Raw genomic sequence first — 24,310 nt, forward strand, 5'->3', positions numbered from 1 at the left:
AAAGTCTCCAGATTTAAAAAAATCAATTTTATTTTCATTTGTTTGTATGTGCGTGTGCAGGCATGTATGCCCACACTGTAGGGACCCCTCTTAGGCCTGAGAAAAGCTTTGGATACCCCGGGAATGAAGGTATAGGCAGTAATGAACAGCCCGTTGTGGGTGTTGAGAACTTAGGTCCTCTGAAAGAGCAGCAAAGGCCCTTAACCACTGAATCAGCTCTCCAGCCCCTACTTCTTCCCCCCCCCCCCCAGACAGGGTTTTATCCTGTACTCCAGGAAACCCTCATACTCATAGTGATCCTCCTGTCTCTCAAGCGCTGGAATTACAAGAATGTTGACTGTATCTGGGTTGATTGTTTTGGTTTTGAGGATTCTCACTCTGAAACTCAGTCTGGCCTGGAACACCTGGCCTCCTGTCTCTGCCTTCTGAGCACTGTGACACAGGTGTCCATTACCACACCTAACTGGGCCACTTGTGTGTTTTCATTAATGTGTATTAACTGTATGGAGGAATGGGTTTCGTCATACCATTTTCATACATGTAAATAATATACTTTGGTGACAGTCACTGTCCTAGGACTCTGCTCATCTCCCCCTCTCCTCCTTGGCCCTCCCAACACCCCTGGGAGTCCCCCCTCTACTTGTGTCTTTCCCCTGCTTATCAGTTCCACATATGAGTGATTACACCTTATCCTGGTCAGTTTGAATTCTCAACTCAACCCAGCCCATGAGCCTCTGACTGGAGCACCTCAAGGGACAGAGAGCCCAGGTCAGACTGGCCTGTGATCCTGTCTGTGGAACATCTGTTTTGGCTGTTAATTGCTGCACAAGGGCTCAGCCCATGAGGAGAGGCACAGTCCGCAGCAGGTGCTCCTGGACGATATAAGAAAAGTAGCTATGCACAAGCCGTGGTGTGAGTCAGCACAGTGTTCCTCCAAGGTTACTTCAGGTTCATCTCTTGAATTCCCTCCCAGGATCCCTCGACAGCAAACAGTGACCTGGAAGTATAAGGCAAGCTTCTTCCTCCTCAGGATTTATTTTAGTCAGAATGTCTTGTCACAGCAACACATAGCAAACCAGAATACTCTCTCCTTATGTGTTCTTCCAAATCTCCCTTTGCTTCAGCCTTGGATGTCTTACCTCATAGGTTCTCAACCTGTGGGTCATGACCCATGACCTCCTTAGGGGTCACATATGAGGTATGCTGCATAGCAGATATTTACATTATTGTTCATAATGGTAGCAAAATTACAGTTATGAAGTAGCAATGAAAATAATTTGTATGGTTGGGGGGTCACCACAACATGAGGAACTGTATTAAAGGGTTGCAGCATTAGGAAGGTTGAGAAGCACTAACTTAGCTCAACCCTCCAGTTTCCCCATCTTTTCTTAGAAAAGTCCTTTTCTTCTGCTTCCTTTGCTTTTTCGTTCATTTTCTTTTTGTTCCCCTCTCTACCACTGTCTTAAACTTTTCCTGCTCTCATAACGTTAGTTCCCAGTAGTCTTTTTTTTAATTCCTCAAAAGTTCCCTTCTATAACATATTGTCTTGACTTAATGGAAGCGATATGTTTTCTTATTCCCTGCTGGATGGTAATACTGTGTGTGTGTGTGTGTGTGTGTGTGTGTGTGTGTGTGTGTGTTTGATTTTACTTCCCGGACAGTCCTTTCCCACAAATGGCCTTTCTCTCTCTCATCTTTACTTTTTAATCTTCTGAGATGGCAGCTTGCCACAAGTGTCTAAGATGTCTGTTGAGCCTCGTTTTCTACTCATTGTGACCCCTGAAATGATACTTGCACCGAAGTACAGTGAAGGTAAGCGAAGTCATGGAGACGGTAGCAGTTGCTGTACAGCATTCTGTGCTGGTGAACTCAACACTTCAGACAGCTAAACTATGAGCTTTCATGCTGTTTTATCATAATTTTAATTTATTTTTTATTCTTTCTATGGTGCTGAGGATGAAATCTAAAATTTTGCTGTACTATGCCTTCAGCTTCTCACAGGGAAGAGTCTAGACTAGTACTCTGCCCCGAGCCACACCCCAGCTCCTCACTGGGGGATTTTAGGCAGGTGCTCTACCACTGAGTCACACCCAGGCTCTCACTGGGGGATTCTAGGCAGGTGCTCCACCACTGAGCCACACCCCAGCCCCTCCCTGGGGGATTCTAGGCAGGTGCTCTACCACGGAGTCACACCCAGGCCCTCACTGGGGGATTCTAGGCAGCTGCTCTACCACTGAGTCATACCAAGGCCCTCACTGGGGGATTCTAGACAGGTGCTCTACTACTGAGCCCCACCTCAGCCTCTCACTGGGGGATTCTAGGCAGGGCTCTACCACTGAGCCACACCCCAGCCCCTCCCTGGTGGATTCTAGGCAGGTGCTCTACCACTGAGCCACACCCCAGCCCCTCACTGGGGGATTCTAGGCAGCTGCTCTACCACTGAGTCACACCCCAGCTCCTCACTGGGGGATTCTAGGCAGGGGTTCTATTGATGAGCTACTTCTCCAACCTTGATTGTTTTTGTTGTTTTGTTGAGACAGAATCTTACTATATAGCCCAGGCTGGCCTTGAGCTCATGTGTCTCCTGCCTCAGTTTCCCCAGTGCTGGAGTTTATGGGTGTATCCTACTTTATCTAGTGATTATCACACATTTTATAAAGTTGATTAGACAGAATCATGGACTAAAAACTAAAACTGTGAACCAAAATAAAGCTTTTCTTTCCATGTGTATAAAAAAAAGATATGCATTTTATTGCCAGAAAACTGACTAACACCCTATCTGCAACCAGGCATCATCTTGTGGGTTTCTGTGATCGGGTTGGTTATATAACTTGTCACTGACACCTTCTTTAGAACTAGCACACCTGGCGGTGGGTGGCCTCTCTTGTTCAGTTGTGTTCAAAAGTTGAAAGCAGTGTGGCTTGGGTTAAAAAACTTTTTTTTTTTGAGGGAAGGTTCTACCCTCTGGTCTTCTAGAAAGGATTTTGGGAAAGCATCCACCTGGCATTGTTCGCTTTTCTTCTGGGTTTATAATTGCAGTGATAGAAGAAGTCTTATGTTTGGGGGAGATAGCATTCTCCCTGTGTGGGTGAGGCCCTGATTGACAGAGGCAGGAGATGCCCTGTTATCACACAGCTCCATGCTTGGCCAGGCACTCATCCTGTGAACATCACCTACCTTTCCTCCTGCCTAGAAAGAGCTTCCCTAATCATAAACGATTCTCATTGTTGCCCCCCAGCCAGATCACTGCACTATGACAGCTCTTGCTCAGTGGCTGTGTCACCACGGTTAGGTGACACATTTGCATTTCCATACTTGTGCTTTTAGGCTATGTGATGAAGAAAACGGAAAGGACCATGTATATACGAGAGAGAGAGAGAGAGAGAGAGAGAGAGAGAGAGAGAGAGAGAGAGAGAGAGAGAGCCCTAGCCAAAGCCTTCTATGCCACCCGACTCTAAAAAGAAGAATAAGGGCTCAAGAGTTGGCTCGGTGGTTAAGAGCACTTGCTGATCTTGCAGAGGAGCTGAATTTGAGTGGCTCACAACTACCTGTAACTCCAGCTCTGGGGGATTTGACACTTTCTTCTGACCTTCATAGGCATCTGCACCCACTTGTATGCACCCACACACCCACACACGCACATCCCCCCCCCCCCCACACACACACACACACAGAGAGAGAGAGAGAGAGAGAGAGAGAGAGAGAGAGAGAGAGAGAGAGATAAAAATGTTTATTTTTTTTTAAAAAAAGGTAAACTGGACAAATGCAGCAGTAACCAACACTATTTAATTTTGAAGCAAATATAAACTTAGTGAAATGATGCGCTAAGTCCTTTCTGCCTCTAACTTAGTAATGTCTGCCATTATATTCAGGACTTCCATCCACTCGAATTTGATCTGAAGATCTCATCCTGACTTCAACTGCTCTGTGGCTGTTGTGTTTTATTTAGTTCTATTGTGGTTTTCATTTATTTGTTTTTCAATTTCTGAAGAATAATCCCTGGGCTTTGTGAAATCCATCACTGGAAGACTCTATGCCAGTGCTCCACTGCTGAGCAATGACCCCAGCCCCTCACTGGGGGATCCTAGGCAGGGGCTCTACCACTGATCCACACCCAGCCCCTCACTGGGGGATTCTAGGCAGGGGCTCTACCACTGAGCCACACCCCAGCCCCTCACTGGGGGATCCTAGGCAGGGGCTCTACCACTGATCCACACCCAGCCCCTCACTGGGGGATTCTAAGCAGGTGCTCTATCACTGAACCACACCCCAGCCCCTCACTGGGGGATTCTAGGCAGGTGCTCTAACACTGATCCACACCCAGCCCCTCACTGGGGGATTCTAGGCAGGTGCTCTACCACTGAGCCACACCCAGCCCCTCACTGGGGGATTCTAGGCAGGTGCTCTACCACTGGGCCACACCCCAGCCCCTCACTGGGGGATTCTAGACAGGTGCTCTACCACTGAGCCACACCCCAGCCCCTCACTGGGGGATTCTAGGCAGGTGCTCTACCACTGAGCCACACCCCAGCCCCTCACTGGGGGATTCTAGGCAGGTGCTATAATGGTGGGATGTGCACTGAACCCCTTACAGAGAGCTTCAGTTCCTTTGCTGCTCACTTCTGTTGCTGTTTGTTTCTGAGACAGGTCTCTAAGTTGTTAGTGCCTTGGTAAGAGATTAGACTGGATCTCCAGCGCACTCCAGGATACCAGTCTCCACCTTTCCTGGCCTAGGATTCCTATTAAACATTACCATGGCCAGCATTTTTTTTTCAATGTAGATTCTGGAGAATTGGTCCTGATACTTGTAGAGCAGTGGTTCTCAACCTGTGGGTCATGACTCCCAAAGACCATCAGAACATACAGCTATTTACACTGTGATTCATAACAGTAGCAAAGTTAAAGTTATAAAGTAGCAATGAAGACAGGTGGGGGTCCCCACAACATGAGGAACTGTATCAAAGGGTCGCAAAATGAGAAGGGTTGAGAACCATTGTTGGAGAGTAATTATCCTAACAGAGTTCAGCCCCCCCCCATCTCTGTTACATATATTTTTGTGTTTCCCTTCGTTAGAAGAGATGTGTCCATTTCTACAAGCAGTTTATGGAACGCCAGCCATTTATGGAACACCGTGCACCACTTCAGCGTGGACATTTCCTGAAAACTCACTGGGCATTTTGCATAGGACTTTCACTAAGAGCCCAGACCCTCTAACACCAGAAAAGGGGAACTGGTCACATGACTTGCTTTAGTTATTCCATCCTGGACTGTCAAGTGCATTTAAAGAAAACTCAAGGAAGAAGCAGCCTGGTGCTGAGACGCCTCCCTGTGGTCTCGGGAGCTTTTCCTGTCTTTGATTTGTTCTGCTTTCACTCCTTAATGATGGCAACTCCTGCTATTTCAAGGGGAGAGGTTTGCTGGCTTCAGAGCCTTCAGAATCAATATCACAGTAAATAAGAAACATAATGAAAGAAAAACACACTCCAGCCTGTAGACAAATTTTATCGCTTAAGTTCATATGTTGTTAGGGTCGGCTGCAGACACCAGATTTTTGACTGCTTGTGTCCCCCTTCTCCGTGTGTGTGTGTGTGTGTGTGTGTGTGTGAATGTATAGGTCAGAGGACTGGCTCAGATCAGATACCATTCCTCAGGGGCGAACTACTTTTTTCTTTCTTTCTTTGTTTCTTTGTTTCTTTCTTTCTTTCCTTTTTCCTTCCTTCCTTTCTTTTTTCTTGCTTTTCCTTCCTTCCTTTCTTTTTTTGGGGGGTAGTATTTGCTGCTCATCTGGAACTAGTAAACCCTGTAGATCTGCCTGTTTTGGCCTCCCAAGCACTAGGATTACAAGTTTGTTCTGAACATTTTTTTTCTTTAAAAAAAAAATGACTTCTGGGCGTTGAATTTAGGTCCTCATGACTGTATGGCAGGCACTTTACTCACTGAGAGGTCTCCAGACCTTGACTGTTTTTGTGTGGATAGAATGGCAAATGCCATCTTAATTTGTGATAGCCACTTGGAGACGGAATGAGGCTTCCTTGTCAGTTTTTGTAACTTGTACTTATCTACTATTTTTTTTAAAAAAATAAACATGTTTATTTATTTGTGGGCATGCATGTTGCAGAACATGCGTGGCAATCAGAGGACAATTGGTGGGTCAGTTTCCTCACATGGGTGTCAGGTTATTAATGGGAGCAAGTGCCTTTATGCACTGAGCCATCTCACTGGCACCCAAGAGGAAATTCTGAATGGAAGAAGCAGAAAGTGGGAACTTTTTGACAATGGAGTTCAAAGCCACAGAGGTTTTCCTTTACCCAGCATCCCTCTTCATGGATTCACCACTCGGAGTAATGGATTGAGTTCAGCCCTTTGGTATTCTGGACCTCGTGTCTCTTCTATGTCTTCCGTGCCTTTGGATTTCTTATTTCTTTCCTTTTATCTCATCATATAGCATTGCCTGTAAATGCTTTCATATGCCACAAAAAACATTCCTTTTAAACCTTCTCCAGTCTTTTCTGAAGCTTCTGACTCTTGCCTCTCCCCCACTCCCTTTTATTCCAACCCTTTTCTTCGTAGTCAACAAGTACATTATTTAAGATGGTAAAGCTGGGGGATGCTCAGAGAATAAAATATGTGAGATACCCTTCTTCTGTGTTATTACATTCCATGTGTGTGTGTGTGTGTGTGTGTGTTGTGTTATGCATGCAGGTATATACAGGTATATATATATATATATATATATATATATATATGTGTGTGTGTGTGTGTGTGTGTGTGTGTGTGTGTGTGTGTGTGTGTGTGTGTGTGTTCATGTGTATATAGGCACACTTGTGTGTACATGTTCATACATACATATGTGTGTGGGGGGGTAAGAGCTGATGTTATGTGCCTTCCTTGATCATTCTCCTCTTTATTTACTGAGGCAGGGTCTCTCACTGAACCCAGACTCACCAACTCCAGCTAGTCTGACTAGCTAGCTTGCCTCAGACATCCCTTGTCTCTGCCTCCCAAGTACTGCCTTACAGGTAGCTACCATACATACCTGGTTTTTACTTGGGTTCTGAGAATCTAAATTCCAGTCTTCCAGTTTGTACACAGCAAGCATTTTATCTGCTAAGCCGTCTCCACAGTCCAATATCAAAGAGTCATTCCTGTGTGTGTCCCTGCTCTGGATCTACTTTGATTCTGAGATTTCAGAGATGGACACGTCCAGGTCTCAGCAATGGGACTATCATAAGACTTTTGTGTCAGTGTGTGGGTGCACCCCTCGCAGTCCTGAATTCCTTGCTCATGCTCTCTCTCCTTCTGCTCCTGATTTGGACCTTGGGGTTTCCGTCCAGTGCTCCAATGTGGGTCTCTGTCTCTGTCTCCTTTCATCGCCTGATGAGCGTTAATATCCAGAAGGATGACTATATGTTTTTCTTTGGGTTCACCTTCTTATTTAGCTTCTCTAGGATCACGAATTATAGGCTCAATGTCCTTGATTTATGGCTAGAAACCAATTATGAGTGAGTACATCCCATGTTCCTCTTTTTGGGTCTGGCTTACCTCACTCAAGATGGGGATGTTCTATCAGGAATTCACCAAGGCCAGCTGGACTGTGTCTGAAAAAGCATGGGATAAAACCGGACTCGCTGAACATAGCAGACAATGAGGACTGCTGAGAAGTCAAGAACAATAACACTAGGTTTTGTTCCTACTGCACATACTGGCTTTGTGGGAGCCTAGGCTGTTTGGATGCTCACCTTAGTAGACCTGGAAGGAGGTGGGAGGTCCTTGGACTCCCCACAGGGCAGGGAACCCTGACTGTTTTTTGGGCTGATGAGGGAGGGGGAGTTGATTGGGGGAGGGGGAGGGAAATAGGAGGCGGTGACGGGGAGGAGACAGAAATCTTTAATTAATAATAATAATAATAAATAAATAAATAAAATAAAAACAAGACTTTTGTGACATCACGACTCATCCAGTTTGGTGACTGTGAGGTTCCTCTTCATTGCCAACTTGAACGTATTGCTCCCCACTGTTCCCCTTTCTCTGCTTCTGTATCCACTACAATGTGAACAGGCAGCCTCATGCTCCTCCTGCCATACCCTCCCTACTGTGACAAAATAAATCCTTTTAAACTGTGGGCCAAAATAAAGCCCTCTTCTTGTGAGGCCTTGGTCATAGCTCTGAGAAGAGTAACTAACACAGTGGTGTTATCTAAACCCCACAGTGTTCCCTCGATACCCCCAAACTTGTGAGCCATCTTGATTAGCCTATGTGCCACTAGTACAGGAAGCATTGGCTGCTGTTAGCAGAAGGCAACCCAGAAGGGTCAATAGCCACTTCCAATCCAGAACATGAACCTGCACTCCTGGCCAGCATCCTATGAGTGATGGAGACCCCTGTAGATAGAGGCTGCACTTTTGTTTCCCAGCCACCCAGGCCTGAATAATTACACAAAACTTTATTAATTACAACATTGTTGGGCCAACAGCTCAGGCATATTCCTAGCTAGCTCTTACATCTTAAATTAACCCATTTATATTATTTTATATTTTACCACGAGGTTTGTGGTTTGTTACTTCACATCTTGCTTCTTGGCTACATGACATCTACCTGACTCAGCCTTCTTTCTCCCTGCATTCAGTTTAATTTTCTCACCTAGCTATTTTCTGCCATGCCATAGGCCAAAGCCGCTTCTTTATTAACCAATGGTGATAAAACATCCATAGCATACATAGGGGATTCCATATCAGACCCCTATCCCTCTTCACCATCAGGATTTCAGGTTCCAAACGGAGTGCTGTGGTGGTTAGCTTTAATTGTCAACTTTTACAACTTGAATCACTTGTGGGAGAGTCTTAGTGAAGGATTGTCCACAATGTCTGGGCTGTGGATATATCTGTAGGGGGGGTAGTCTTGTTTTTTAAATATCTTATGTTTATTAAAACTTTATTGTAAAGAACTTGCAAATAAAAAACTATCACACAATGAAATTGACCAGACCCAAAGTCTATACATCTCAAAGACAACAATGACAATAGCAAAACTTCCATATAGTTGGAATTCCCATTCTGAAGCTTTGGGACTTCACATTGGATTTGAAACTTCTAATATCGATTATATTTTTATGGCTACCCACCAAGGAAAAGAAACAAACAAAAAAAATGAAAAATCCGTGACAGAGTTAAAACTAGAAAAACAATTCATTTTACATCTTCTTTCATGACTCAATACACATGCCCACCATATGTATTCAGCCCTTCCTTATCACCCAATATTTACCTGTACTTATTTCCTTTTATGCATGTTATATTATACATGTGGGGGATTGTCTTGGTTGTTAATTCATTTGGGAAGACCCAACCCACAGTAGGTGGCACCATTCTCTAGGCAGGGGGTTTTTGAACTGAGAAAGAGTAGAGAAATAAAGTTTGGCATAGGTAGGCAAACAAGCATGCATGCATGCATGTATATGCATGCATTTCTGTCTGCTCTTGACTATGGATATGATGTGACTGGCTAGTTGAAGCAATGATAGACTGTAATCTGGATTGTGAGTTCAAGTAAATCTTTCTTCCTCTAGGTTTCTTGATGACACATGTTTTATTATAGCAACAGAAATATAACTAGGACAGAGGGCATGTATTTTTCCGGGTATTTTACACTCAGTCGCATTTGTTCTTCATATATCCCTAGGTGGGGAGCAAGACAGGACACGCTGGTAATTTCTCCAAATATGCTGCAGAGCCTCTGAAAGGAGTGTGTCCTCAAGACAAATCTATGACAGGTGTCAGAAGGTTCCTATGAACAGAGAGATGCCAAATCTCATAACTTCACAGGAGTAAGATGTGCGCAAATACATCACTTACAAATGTCATAAGCTTGGAAAGGTTACTGGCTCTTTCTTAGCCCCTTTGCACTGCTATGACAAAACCCTGGAGACTGGATAATTAATGGCAGTGTAGAATTTAGTCTTTGTGGTTCGGAGACCCAGGAAGTCCCAGCTCGAGGCACCAGCAGATTAGGTGTCTGGTGAAGGCCTGGTCTGTATTTGTGTCTTTACATGGCAAAAAGGGATCAGCTAGTTTTTGTAGCTCTTTTGTAAGGGTATGATTCTGATTCATGAGCCTCCCTGTTATACATTCATCTCTCATCAAGGAAGATAACGTCTATCGTTGTTGTTACACCACTGGACCTTGAAACAGAGCCTTGTGCATGATCAGCAAGAGCACAATAACTGGGCCACAACCCCAGGTCATCACTGGAGCAATTCGGCAGGTGATCAACCACTGAGCCACAACCTCAAACCCTCTCTGGAGAGTCTAGGCAAGAACACCACTGCTGAATCATGGCCCCAGCCCCTCCCTGGGGGATTCTAGGCAGGTACTCTACCACTGAGCCACACCCCCAGCCCCTCACTGGGGGATTCTAGGCAGGGGCTCTACCACTGAGCCACACCCCAGCCCCTCACTGGGGGATTCTAGGCAGGGGATCTACCACTGAGCCACACCCAAGCCCCTCACTGGGGATTCTAGGCAGGTGCTCTACCACAGAACTACATCCCAGCCCCTCACTGGGGAATTCTATGTATCTTTCTACTTCTGAACTATATTCTTTGTCCCTTTTTAGATTTTATTTTGAGACTTTGTCTCATTATGTAGCCTAGTCTGACCTTGAACTCACAATTCTCTTGTCAAATACTGATGTTACAGACACATTCCACTATGCATGGGCAGGGGTTTAGTTCCCATCTTACGTCACTGGGGTGACACACACCCTCTCTGGGCCTCCACTTCCTTATCTATAAAGTGATTATCAGAACCCTTTTACTTAAACAGAGCTGCCAAGAGGGCAGGAAGAGTTGGAACAGGTAAAGTCATAGTCACCAATGGCCCTCAATAAAGTCTTGAGGTACATTAAAGAAAGAATCATGGCTTGCTAAAGTCTGTGAGACATTCTCATTAGATTATGAAAGGGGGTCTAATCTCATTGAATGGTATATTCTGGAGTCTTTCCTGATTAGCTGACATTTTTACTCAGCTTCATTAGAAATTTGGGAATATAAATATTTCATTAGTGATACATCCAAGCCAAGTACTTGAGATGTTAAAAAAAAAAAACAATGGTTGTCAGGGTAGAAACTCTGTCTTTCCAAAGCCCCTCTCACCAGGCTTACAGTTTTGACTCCTCCTTGTTCAGGATACACTTCACAGCCACCTATAGGTTTATGTATTCTATAAAGAAATTATCTTATTTTATTTTTAAATTATGTGTATGTCTGAGTGGGACATGTGCATATGTGAATATAGGTGCCTGTGGAGGCCAGAAGGGGGGTCAGATCCCCTGGAATTGGAGTACAGGTGATTCTAAGTGTCCTGACATGGAAATAAACTTGGATCCTCTGCAAGAGCAGTGTTCACTTTTAACCACGGAGCCATCTCTCCAGCCCATACTTTTGTAAAAGTATAAAAATAAGAGCTTTTGTTTCTTGTATAAAAAGGAATCTCCCAACGTATATAAATTTCAGTCCCACAAATCTGAATTTATTTATTTTAAAAGACAAAAACAAATCCTAATTTTTAAATATTCTTTCATTTATTTGTATATATATATATGTGTGTGTGTGTGTGTGTGTGTGTGTGTGTGAAGGAGCACTTGTGTGTCAGGATGTGTAATCACACATACAGGAGCGTAGAGGACAACTTTAGCTGTTCTTCAGGCATTGTTGGCCTTGTTTTGATTGTTTTTGAGACAGTGTCTCTCACTGGCTTGGAACACACAATCCACCAGTCTCAACCTCCCTAGAGCTAGAATTATAAGCCACGATACTATGCATACCCGGCCTTTAAAAAATACCAAAATCCATTCTTTTTAATTGTGTGTGTGCATGTGTGTACATGTGCATGTGTGCTCGTGCGTGTGTGTGCACACGAGAATGTGAGTGTTCTTGAAGTCCAGAAAAAGGTGCTGTATCTCCCAGAGCTGTGATTACAGGTAGTTTGCGAGCTGCCTTGTGTATTCTGGGAATCAACCCCCAGTCCTCTGTAAGAACAATACATGCTCTTAAGCGCCGAGCCCTCTCTCCAGCCTCATGCCTGACTTTTTGATCCCCATGAGCTCTGAGGATCAAAATCAGTTCTTTGGGCCTTCACAGTAAGCAGTCCACCCAGCAAGCCGTCTCCGTTACCCCCAACCCCTAATTTTGAAGATAATATTTAGAAACATTGTTATTGGTATATCACAGAGGGGAACGCATGGTGGCTAAGGGGCTTTTAGCTGAGGTGGTCCACACGGTAGCTGGAGGGAGCCTGTCAAATGATAGAGGGCAAAGGGTGGCTCACTCTGATCCGGGTGGAGCAGGAAGCTACGGAAATAGTGCGTCAGCCTTCACCTGGCTTGTTTTTTTCATCTTCTTCCATTTTAAGCGGCCTGCATTGTGTGTGACTTTCCTAGACAGACACAACACATACATCTATTCACTCCAGAAAGAGAATACATAGCAGACCAAAATAACGATTCTACCAAAATCCAACTGGTAAATGAATGAGTTTTCTTGGTGTTATTAATTGGGTTTTCTAGGTGTTATTATTATTGGGTGACTGGTTATGTACAGGGCAGGGATGACGCAGGTGTAGCTGCATCACAACAAGCCCATCCCCAGAGGGATGGCAACTCGGGAAAGCTGAAGCCCCGGAGTTCTCTTGCATGGCTTGCTGGCGATCCAGCGGTTCTCCTCCCAGCAGCTCAACTATCCTCTCCTCTCCCAGTGTTTTTTACTGCTTCTGTAGCACCAACGGGGAAGGGTCTGGTGACTCCTGAGTCTCATGCCCCCTACCTCCTTCATGCACAACCATGGTAGGGTGCCATTACCATTAAAGATGGGCTCCCCCACCCCATCTGTTAATCATCTCACTTCTGGAAATTTCTACAGACATACCCCAAAGATGTGTCTCAGGAAATCTTAATCCAATCAAGGCGGCTGTGAAGATTAGCTAGGCATTGGTCCTGGTTTGGCTGCATTTTTTATAGTTAGTGGGCTGGTTATTTTAGGCATAAAGATCTTTCCTTGCACACCTGGGAATCTAGGATTTTTAAGTCTGTTTTTTTGTAACTGATTTGCACATACATAAGATATGAAAATATCTCAGGAAAAAAATGATGCTCAGGAAATGTAAAGTATCCTGATGAGTGTCTATGATAAAACCGTGTCTTCTGAGCTGAGTGTCCTTGAACCCCGGTCTCGGTGAACGGGGAGCCCTCACCGCGGGTACAATCAAAGGCTGGTATGGGAAAGTTATGAGAGCTAACAAGATGCAGGTACGCAGTGCTGCAATCCACTCACCCAGCCTGAAGGGATTTTGTTTTGAGGCCAAATTCACATAGCTGAGGATGACCCCAAAGTCCTGATTCTTCTGCCTCTACCACCTGAACACTGAGATCTAAGTAGGGATCACAATGAACACTTCCCATTGGAAGGTCCCATTGGGAGGAAGAAGCTTATCTAAGTGTTATATTAGATCCTTCCAGATAGGTGGTAGCTTTTGGGTGACCCAGGAGAGTGCAGAGAGCTGACCAGGAGCAAGGATCGACCATGGAGAAATTGATCGGTAGTGTCTTACTTAGCTTTAACTGTTAACTTGACATTGCCTAGAGCTGCCTTAATTAAGGGACTGTCCGGGTCAGATTGGCAATCGGCATGTTGCAGGAAGGAACATTCTCTTGATTTCTATTGATATAGGAGAGCCCAGCCCACTGTGGGTGGCCCCATTCCCTGGGTAGGTTGTCCCGGGCTGTATAAGAAAGCCAGACAAGCATGAACCTGTTGGAGATGCAGCAAGGAGCATCCCTGGTGATTCCTATTGTACTTCCTTGGCTGAGAGTGAGTTCTCTGGTCAGAGGTGATGCTGCATGGAATTCCAAGCAGGTCTGCTTTCAGGGTTCTGCTTCAGTTCCTGCCTTGGCTTGCCTCAGTGACAGCCTAGGAATAGGAAGTATAAGTCAAATGAATTCTCTCTCCCCTAAGTTGCTTTTGGTCAGAGTGATTTCTTACTGCAACAGAATGAAACTAACACAAATTGGAACACAGGCATGCACGGGCGCACACCCACATATTTCAAGATGATAAAAAATAATTATCTTTTTAAAAGTGACTGAGATGGCAAGACAGCTAAGCAAGGGAAGGTCCTTGTTACACAAGCCGGTGACCTGAGTGCAACCCTGGAGCGCGTATGCAGGTAGAAGAACAGAACCAGCTCCACACCGCTGCCTTCTGGCCTCCCCACACATGTGCCATGGCACACACGTGCGCACACACACACACACACACACACACCTCTCTTCCCTTCCACAACAATGGGAGATAAAATGTCTTTTAAATACTTTAAGAGTGAGCAAGGCTAGCAGACACAAGAGGCGAACTCTGAGGCAGAAAATGGTAATATCAGTGGTCACCAGGGGCTGGGGCAGGGGAAAATGACAGTCTTTAGAACAGTGGTTCTCAACCTTCCTAACGCTGCGACTCTTTGATACACTGTGGTGACCACGCCCCCACACACCAGCTATAAAATGATTTTCATGACTTTCATAACTACTTCATAAGTGTAATTTGTTAGTGTTAAGAATCACAATGTAAATACCTGATATTTCCAAAGGTCTTAGGCAACCCCTGAGAAAGGGTCATTCTACCACCCCAGAAGGGTTGCAACCCCCAGGTTGAGAACCACTGCTTTGGCAGACTTGGGATTTATGATTGACATGATCAAACATTCCTAGGACACTTTGGGTGTGCTTAAGACTACTGACCTAAACATTTTTTCAGACATTTTCAATGGTACCTTTTTGTTATGTGTGCTTCTGAAACTTCCTGTGTTGGCATAAGACCCCTCAGCAAACCCCACTGAGGCTGGCTCTATTACACCAGCTACAAGACAAGCCAGGGAACTTGCACTTTCCCAGGCTCCCAGGTGACTCGGACTCTGAGGATGCCTGGCTTGGAGGCAGCCCCCGTTGTTCTGTTTTCTAATTGGAACACACCATATGCGCTGTTCGCTCAGTCCCAGCTGCCACAGCCCACACGTTCCCAGGGAGCAGCAGGTCCCTTATCTCAGCAGCTGTCGGCAGGGAGTGATGTCAGTAATCAGATGGGGGGGGGCTGATGGCAGCAACAGTAATAGAACCCTGATTTGGGCATGACAGTTGTCACCCACCGCTTATCTGAAATTTTGCATTCTACAGTTTGGGTTACTTTCAGCCAATTACAGTGCAAATATTTTAAAAATTAAGTAGAAACTTCCAAAAACAAATAGTCTGTATATTTTAAAGATTTGTTTTGTTTTGTGCCCATACTCACATAGACACAGACAAACACACACGCACCCAAACACACACACAAACACAGGTGCACGCGCACACAACTTCTCAGGCTGTTACTTAGACCTTCCAGTGACAGCTATGCAAATTCATTCTCTAGAACACTCTCAAGCTCAGACCAATTCTTTATGCACCCACAGGTTGCGAGATCAGAGGTTTGATTATTCTCAGCCTGCACCCCTAACGACTGTGAGGGTGGAGAGGTGAGGTTGTGTGCAGTGTGGATCCATGAACTCCATTCAGTTCCTGGCCGAATGGCCACCTCCCAAGCCCATGTGGCCCAGGACTTCTTGCATTGCTTTTGAAAGTAGGTGGAGTGAGTCTCCTGGGTTAGCTCTTTTTCCTGAACAGGATCTTTTTTTTTTTTTAATCTTTTTTTTTATTGAGAAAATGAGAAAAAAAAACAAGTTTCCACCTCCTCCCAGCCTCCCATTTCCCTCCCCCTCCTCCCACCCTTCTCCCCCTCCTCCCACCCTTCGCCCCCTCCCCCCACTCCTTTCCCCCTCCCTCTCCAGTCCAAAGAGCAGTCAGGGTTCCCTGCCCTGTGGTAAGTCCTAGGTCCTCCCCACTCCATCCATATCTAGGAAGGTGAACATCCAAACTGGCTAGGCTCCCACAAAGCCAGCACATTACGTAGGATCAAAACCCCTTGCCATTGTCCTTGGCGTTTCATCAGCTCTCATTGTTCGCCATGTTCAGAGAGTCCAGTTTTATCCCATGATTTTTCAGTCACAGTCCAGCTGGCCTTGGTGAGCTCTGACGAATATCTTGCATATCATCATAGAACCTTCATCTGGTGATGGATGGAGATAGAGACAGAGACCCACACTGGAGCACTGGACTGAGCTCCCAAGGTCCCAATGAGGAGCAGAAGGAGGGAGAACAAGAGCAAAGAAGTCGGGACCACAGGGGTGCACCCACCCACTGAGACAGTGGAGCTGATCTATTGGGAGCTCACCAAGGCCAGCTGGACTGTGACTGAACAGGGTCTTGAGACAAGGGAATACCAAGGGAGTATTCCGTAACACTGAGGAGCATTAGGAGTCTGGATAGAATTCCATAATAACAACCTCCCTGTTAGTTTGAACCCTTCTTATTTCCAGTTTACACTAAGCCTGGATGGCAGTTGTTGCTTTTATTGCTAAGAAGCAGATGCTCCCCTCTTTGCTCGTCCCTTCTGATTATGGGTGGCATCTGCTTCCTCCTTCCCCTCCCCAACTCCCCCAAATACTGTTTATCAAAACCCTCAGCCACATAAGGATTCCCAAATGGCACCTGGCCAATTTAGTATTGGATTTCCTCTAGTCCTGGAAAGTAAACATTTATCTCTGCAGAAATAGGTTTTTGTTTTCTTATTTGAGTTTGTCTTGAGGAAAAAAGAAACTTACATCAAGTGCTAGTCTTTCTTAATTTATTTTTTTTCCAGTGTTGGGAGTGGAAGTGCTCTACCACTGAGCAGCACCCCTGGTCCTTTTTATTTGTGTGTGTGTGTGTGTGTGTGTATTATATGCATGTATATGCACACATATACTCCTGTGTAGGCATGTATTGAGGTCAAGGGTTGATGCTGGGTGTTTTTTTCCTTAATCTCTCTCCACTTTAATCCCTTGAAACAAGGTCTCTCACTAAACCTGATGCTAGACTGGCCATCAAGGAATCTTCTAGTATCCACCCTCCCCCACCTACTATTGGGATTACAGGCTCATGCCACCATGCCTGGCTTTCTAATAGGTTCTGGGGAGCCAATCTCAAGTCCTCACGCTTGTGCAGCAAGTGATTTAGCACAAGCCATCTCCCCAGGCCCATTTCTTTCTCAGAAGCTATTTTCAAATGAATAGTATTTAATCCATTGCCACGGGCAGGGTTTCCTCTAGGCCACCTTATTAACCGCTTTCTAGTAGGCTTATCATTCTTTGCCCAGGTGAAAGAGTTCACCTGCCCTGCAGTGATAAATTTCTCTGCGTGTCAATGCGTGGTGGAATAAGTGCGTGCACGACCCCCTACCCCCTGCCTATCTTTACCCTGTCTCCCTTAATTCTCCCAATCCAAATAGCTCCTTTCTGTGGCTCGCGGAAGCACTTTCATCTGTGGCCATTTTTTTTTTGACATCTCTGACACGGCTTTCTCAGGCTATCTGCCCAGTTCTGAAACCCCCATTCAGATCCCTTTAAACTGTGGAGGAAAAGAAGAGAAGTAAGCATCATTGTGAGAGGCTAAGAGATGGCTCACAGATAGCAGAGCTTTGCCAGCCAGTGTGACATTTGAGCTCCCTCCTCAGGCCCGTATGCTGGGGAGAGAGAACCCCTTCCTGCAAGTTGCCCCTCCGACTTCTGCATACACACCGTGGCCCGTACTGGAGTGAGGAAGGGTTAGCGTTTAAACAAAAGAGTTTGGGTTTGGGGTCAGGGGACCAGGCGCAGACCTTCTCTTCCTGTCATCCCAGCCCTGACTGACAGGAATTTCCATAACGCTCTGTCTTTTCTTCCTTGCTTCTCCCTGTTCATCAGAACACCCCATCCTCTCTTCTTCCAGGAGCCACAAGGCTGTACCTTTAAGGAACAAAACCCACAACACAGAGAGGCCAGCGTGAAAACACATGCCTTTAAATTGGCAAAAGCTGCTGGGTATCCTTAAGGTGCAAGGGAGGTGCACGAGATCTATACAGTTTCTGCGAAAGGAACTGTTAGAGCACCATACAGCAAAGCCACATTGAAGAGCTGTGTACAGTGGTGCATGCCTCTGGCCTACCGCTGAAGGGGCAGAGGCAGGAGGATCCCCACGTCTAGCTGAATCAGCAAGATCCAGGTTCAGCAAGAGATTCTGTCTTAAACAAGCAAGCAAGCAAACAAACAAACAAACAGAAAGTACAAGGTGGTGGCACACCCCTTTAATCTCAGCACTAGGGAGGCAGAGACTGGCTTCTTGCCGAAGAGGATATTGAGTTCTCCATGGAACATCTTTTCTTCCTTTGCACCCTGTATTAGTTACTTTTCTAGCGGCAATGACAAGATACCTGATAAAAGCGATGTGAGGAAGGAAGGGTTTATTGTGGCTTACGGTTTGAGGGTGCACAGTCCGTCCTTGGGAGGACGGCATGGGAGAGTGGGGCAACTGGTCCCATTGCACCTACAGGCAGGAAGCAGAGAGGGATGAAGGCTGGTACTCAGCTCACCTTCTTGTTTTCTTTCAGTCCGGGATCCCAGCCCATATGTGGTGCCATAGTATGGGGCTTCCCGCTTCCACCAACCTAAGAGGTTACCTCACAGATGTGCCCAGATGTGTGTCTTCCTAGATAAGTCTAGATTCTGCCAAATTGACAGTCAGTGTTAACCGGTTACATGAGTCACAACACAGCCGTCTTAGATGAGGATGTGGAGATGTATTTCAGCTTTCTAACTGCCAGAGAGTTAAAATTCTTCATATGCCAACTTTTTTTGCAATCAAGAAACTTTCTAAAGGTGTATAAATATCCTGATGTTTTATAATATCTATTTTCAATGCTTTTAAGCTATGCATATTTGTATATTTGCGTGTGAATATGTACACATGTATGCAGATGTCGATGGAGGCCAAAAAAGAGCATCGGGTTCCCTGGAGCTGGAGTTTCAGGTGGTTTTGAGCGGCCAGTGTGGGTGCTGGGACCTGAACTCTGGCAGTTTCCTTGAGGTGTTAGGACTCTGAACTACTGAATATCTACCCAGCCCTATTGCAGTGTTTGGCATGCAAGTCTGAGGTGATTTATTCACTCATGTCTTGTGTTTTGTCATTTATAGAGGAGCTGAAGGCCCCCTTGGAAGAGTATGTCCACAAACGCTACCCTGGGCTGGTGAAGGTGGTACGCAATCAAAAGAGAGAAGGCCTGATCCGAGCACGCATCGAGGGCTGGAAGGTGGCCACTGGACAGGTCACTGGCTTTTTTGATGCCCATGTGGAATTCACTGCTGGCTGGTAGGTCATGGGCCAAAACGTATTATGTAGCAAGAGCTGAATCTGGGAGGCGGGGCATTTCACCTATTTCTTCTGGAGTCACTGGAAGAAGGGAGAAGGGATGCGTGGTGAGAAGGCCATTGGGATGAAGTTCAAAAGCAAGAAAATGAATCATGGGCTGGCTTTCTAGACACTGTTATTGTTATTATCAGTCTGTGAGTTACTTTTCTCATCTCTGTGACCAAACATACCTGGCTAAAGCAACTTACAAAAGAAAGAAAGCAACTTTAGCTCCTGTTTGAGGGTGTGGTCCATCATGATGGGGAAGCCACGGCAGCAGGAGTGAGAGGCAGCCACAGTCAGGGAGCAGAGAGAGATGGACACTGGTGCTCAGCTCACTTTCTCATTTTTATTCAATCTAGGGCCCCCGCTCATAAGATTGTGCCATCTATACTGAGGGTATGTCTCCCCACTTTAGGTAACCCAAGTTAGAAGCTACTTCACGGGCATGCCCTCCCAGACATCTGTTTTGGTTCTAGATCCTGCCAAGGTGACAATTAGGATTAACCATTATGATCATTGTGGTGGTTAGTAAATTCAAAGCCAGCCTGGGACACATGAGTCCCTGTCTCAAAAATAAGTCATTTCTCTAAAACAGTAGCAACAGATAGGGACTGGAGAAATGACTTGGTGGCTAAGAGTACTAACTTCTCTGGCAAAGGACCCAACTGTGTCTGGGTTACGTATGGGGTAGAGGGAGCCATGTATGCGTGTACAGATGTATGTGTGCATGCGTGTTGAGGTCAGAGATAACGTCAGGTGTCATTCTCCGGGTGTCGTCCACCCTAGTTTTCAAAGCAGGGTTTCTCACTGCCATAAATCTCACCTCGTAGGCTAAATGACTGTCCAGTGAGTCTCAGGGATCCTCCTATCTCTGCCTTCCCTGGGCTGGGATTAAAAGTGTGTGCCACCACGTCTGGCTTTTTTTACACGTGTTCTGAGGATTGAACTTGGGTCCTCATGCTTGCATGGCAATTTCTTTGCCGATTAATCTATCTCCCCATCCCTTCTGTTAGCTAGAGACTGGCCTCTACCCCCTGCCTGTCAACCAGTCACCTCCCCTCCGTCACTTTCCCTCCTAACCACTTCTCCCATCTGACACCCACTCTGCTGGGACGCCCCCCCCCTCTACCTCGGTGTGGTGCATTCTCAGTCACCCTCAGGAATGCAATGGATCTCTGAATTCATTCTTTGGTGCATTTGGCTACGTAATCCCTAACTGGCCTAGAATTCAATACGTAGCCCAGGCTAGCCTTGCATTTACAGTGAGCCTCCTGCCTTCATCTCCTGAGAGCTGGGATGACAGGGGTGCACCACCACACCTGGCCACTTACTGGATCTGTGACCCTGGTCTAGGCTGGGGACGTGCCTGGTTCAGATGGCTCCTCCCTGGGAATTTCCCATTGTCACACTGAAACAGTCCCGTCAGTCAACACAATAGGCATTCCAAACTGGCAATATTTGGCATCTTCCCTGTAAGGTATCATCTAACTTGGGCCAGCAGAGCCTAATTCCTCTGTGGTCTAATTCTAACGAGGCTCTGATGTCAGCCTTTGCCATGCCGACTTCCTTTCTACACTGCAGCCGAAGGATCCCATGTCCCTTTCTGAATTAAAACCCTTGTGTGTTTTCTCATTAGAGACAGTGTGTCTCACCATTTACTGGGTGAAAAAAACCTCCACAGTGGCCCAGGACACTAAAGATGCCTCTATTCTCCCTGTGGCATTTGAACTGGGTGTTTCTGTGGCTCCGTTTGAATGTCTTCCGTGTCCTTCAGCCCGGGTGTGGAGAGAGAGGGAACTGTTAGTAAGGTGTGCGAGCAGCTGAGTTAGCACCTTAGAACCCAGGTGAAAAAGCCAGGCTGGTCGTGCACACTGCCCTGGGGAAGCTGGGAAAGGAGCTAGCCTAGCCTTGTTATGAGGCCTCAGTAACAAGAGAGATGGGGATGGAAGAATGACAGTTGAGGCCGTTACCTGACACACATGAACATTTACATGTGTGTGCACACGCCTTCTCTGCTGGTTAATTTTTATCAGCTTGACACCAACTAGAGTCACCTGGGGGGAAGGAACTTCAGTTGAGGAGTTGCCTCCGTCAGATTGGCCTACGGGTATGTCTGTAGGGCCATCCCTGGTTAGGTGATGCCCAGGATAGAAGTAGATTATAGGCCATAGAAGAAGGTAGCTAAGCAAGCCAGGGGAAGCAAGCCAGTAGCACATAGCCCATGATAATTTGGCTCTGGGCCGTCAGCATCTCAACTCTCCACAGTCACATGCCAGGGAGCATGTGTGGAGATCCAACAACACCTTGCAGGAACTGGTTCTCTCCTCCTTCTATCTGGGTCCCAGAGATGGAACTCAGGTTGTTAGGCCTGGTGGCAAGCGTCTTTACCCACTGAGCCCCCTCACCAGCTTAGTCATGAAAGTTCTAGACAAGCGGTCATACTTATAGAGTCTCTGAGCCAGGGGAGAGCTTCAGTCCACCCTTGAGACGGCTATCCAAGTTTCCCCTCAGCCCTGACACTGTTACTTATGTCCACATCTCTTTGGCAGAGCAACTCACATGTGGAAACCCCCCATTAGGGGGATCGAGATTTGTTGGGTGAGTAGAGGACACACAGTAGGGTCCCAGGACACTCCAGGATGGAGTTGGGGATCAGGAAATGAGAAAGGTCCTGGGTTGTAGAAACGCTGTTTGAAGGGGATGGGGGATGGGTCCCCTGAGAGAGTGCTTGCTGTGTAAGCTTGAGGGTGTGCATTCAGATCCCCAGCACTGATGCTATTGAAGGAAAAAAAAAAGGCCAGGGATAGCCCCGTGTGTGCCTATAACCCCTACGTTGTCATGGGTGGAGACAAGAGGTTCGCTGAGGCTCACTGGCTGCCAGGCTAGCTCTAGGCTCACTGGCAGACTCTGTTCTGAGTTACTAAGGTGGAAAATTATGGGCAGGACACCTGACGTCCTCCTCTAGTCTCCACTTGGATGCACAGGCAGGCACATCTGCATACACACGTGCACGCGCACCACACACAGAGAGAAAGAGTAAAATGTATTGTCGTCGCGTGTGTGAAAACATCACAATGAAATCCATTACTTTGAAGGCTCACTTAAAATATTAATTTTGTTTTTCAATTAAAAGCACAAAAGAGGGACTGGAGAAATGTTTGGTCGGTTGGGGTCTTGTGATGCAAGCATGAGAATCTGAGTTCTGATTCCCAGCACCCACAAAAAAGGCTGGGTACAGTGGTGAGCACCCATAATCCCCACTCTGGGGAGGCAGAAATGGGCAGATCTCTGCTGTTCACTGGTCATCCAGCCTAGTGGGATCCATGAACTCTGAGTTGAATGAGAAATCCTGTCCCAATAAATAAATAAATAAATAAATAAATAAATAAATAAATAAATAAATAAATAAATAAATAAATAAAGATGGAGGGCCCAGACTGGGAAGATGGCTTGATGGTTAAAAGCGCTTGTTGCTCTCCCAGAGGACCTGAGTTCAGCTCCCAGCACAAACATCAGGCAGCTCACAACCAGCTTTCTCTAAGGCCAGCTCCTGGAGAACGCAGTCCCACACGCAGACAATACACACATATACATAAACAAAAATATCTTTTAAAAAAAACAATAAGGAGAAGGTGGATCAGGATCAAGAATGACACCTGACAGTGACCTCTGGCTTCTGCATATGTGAGCACACCCATGTGTACTTGTACAGATATGCTCTCCCACACATGACTACATACACACAAAAAATCACCACACACCTGCAATACCATATTTAAAAAATTAAGAAGTAAAAAGGTTTTTTAAAAGTGCAGAAAGTGAGCTTCCTTACTTAGAAAAAGGAGGCATGGTTTCTCCAGACAGGTGACATTGGCGCTAAGCTCCTGGTGGCTCTGCTTTCTGCTGACTGCCAAGAGCAGAACTCCCCCCCCCCCCACACACACACAAAGAGAGACTCTCTCCAGTGACGACATGAGGGAGAACACTGTAGAAGCTGAGGGGAATAATTTCCCTCTGGCTTCCACCATGTGTGTAAAAAGTATCGGAGGCAGTCAACGGCCCAGGGTATATTTTATTGCTCATTTTAAATAGAAAGATGAGCTGAGCCAACAGGTAATTCAATAGCTGCAAATGAAAAGAGATTGTTGCCGGCTGTAAGTTCTCATTATTCTTCCAAAGAGCACAAAGAAATGGGATTTTTCCACTTGACTCTTTTCCAAAGTCTATGCTCTGGTCCAAGCTGCAAGATTAATGTCTCGGCTTCCAGGAGCCATCTTTAGCTTCTAGGATGCTGAAAGTGATTCCTTCCTGTGATCAGCCTCACAGACACACGGTGGCTTGACCATCTGCTCTGGGTTAAGCCAGCCAGCTAACACCTTGAAACCCGAGCCTGTTCTAGCCAGGCTGCAGCCTTGCTGGAGGAGGCACAGCTGGGAGTCGAGATTTGCCTGACTCTGGGTTTAATTAGTTCCAAGCCTTCTGCTGCAGACCAATCAGATCCTTTTAAGCAATCAATTAGATAATCAATTAAAACAACAAAAATAGTCGAGCCCACACAAAGAAACTAATGAAGCTGCTTATTAAATCCAGCATGGGAATGACCTATTTGAGGATAGGAAATTTAGTACCAGCAGAAAGAAAAAGAAAAACGAAAAAGACATCAGCAAGAAGTGGCAGACTGTGCTCTGAGAAGGAAACCATATAGAACTGCTGGTCATGCAGAGATGGGAACTGTGTTTATGATGAAAAAATAAATAATATATTAAAACGGCTCGGGGCTGGAGAGATGGCACAGCATTTAGGGCTCTGATAGAGGACCTGAGTTTGGTTCCCAGGATGCACACCAGGGGGCTTACATCCACCTGGAGCTCCCTATTCTGCCCTCCAAGGGCACTGAAGTCACCTGCACACATCCACAAAATATTACTGCCAGGCTTCTCCTGTCCACACAGGCATCATGATAGCGATT

General features: G+C 46.0%; 1 protein-coding gene across 2 annotated transcripts in view; it reads left to right on the forward strand.

Annotated features, from left to right (window-relative positions):
- Positions 1-24,310, forward strand: part of Galnt17 (polypeptide N-acetylgalactosaminyltransferase 17) — a 422,314-nt gene that overhangs the window by 205,792 nt on the left and 192,212 nt on the right. For both annotated transcript variants that reach the window (XM_075977683.1, XM_075977693.1), the window contains one exon: positions 19,125-19,299. In XM_075977683.1, the coding sequence (XP_075833798.1) occupies positions 19,125-19,299 (175 nt within the window). The remainder of the gene's footprint in view (positions 1-19,124; positions 19,300-24,310) is intronic.

Source organism: Microtus pennsylvanicus, chromosome 1, assembly GCF_037038515.1.
Source record: "Microtus pennsylvanicus isolate mMicPen1 chromosome 1, mMicPen1.hap1, whole genome shotgun sequence".
NCBI lineage: Eukaryota > Metazoa > Chordata > Mammalia > Rodentia > Cricetidae > Microtus > Microtus pennsylvanicus.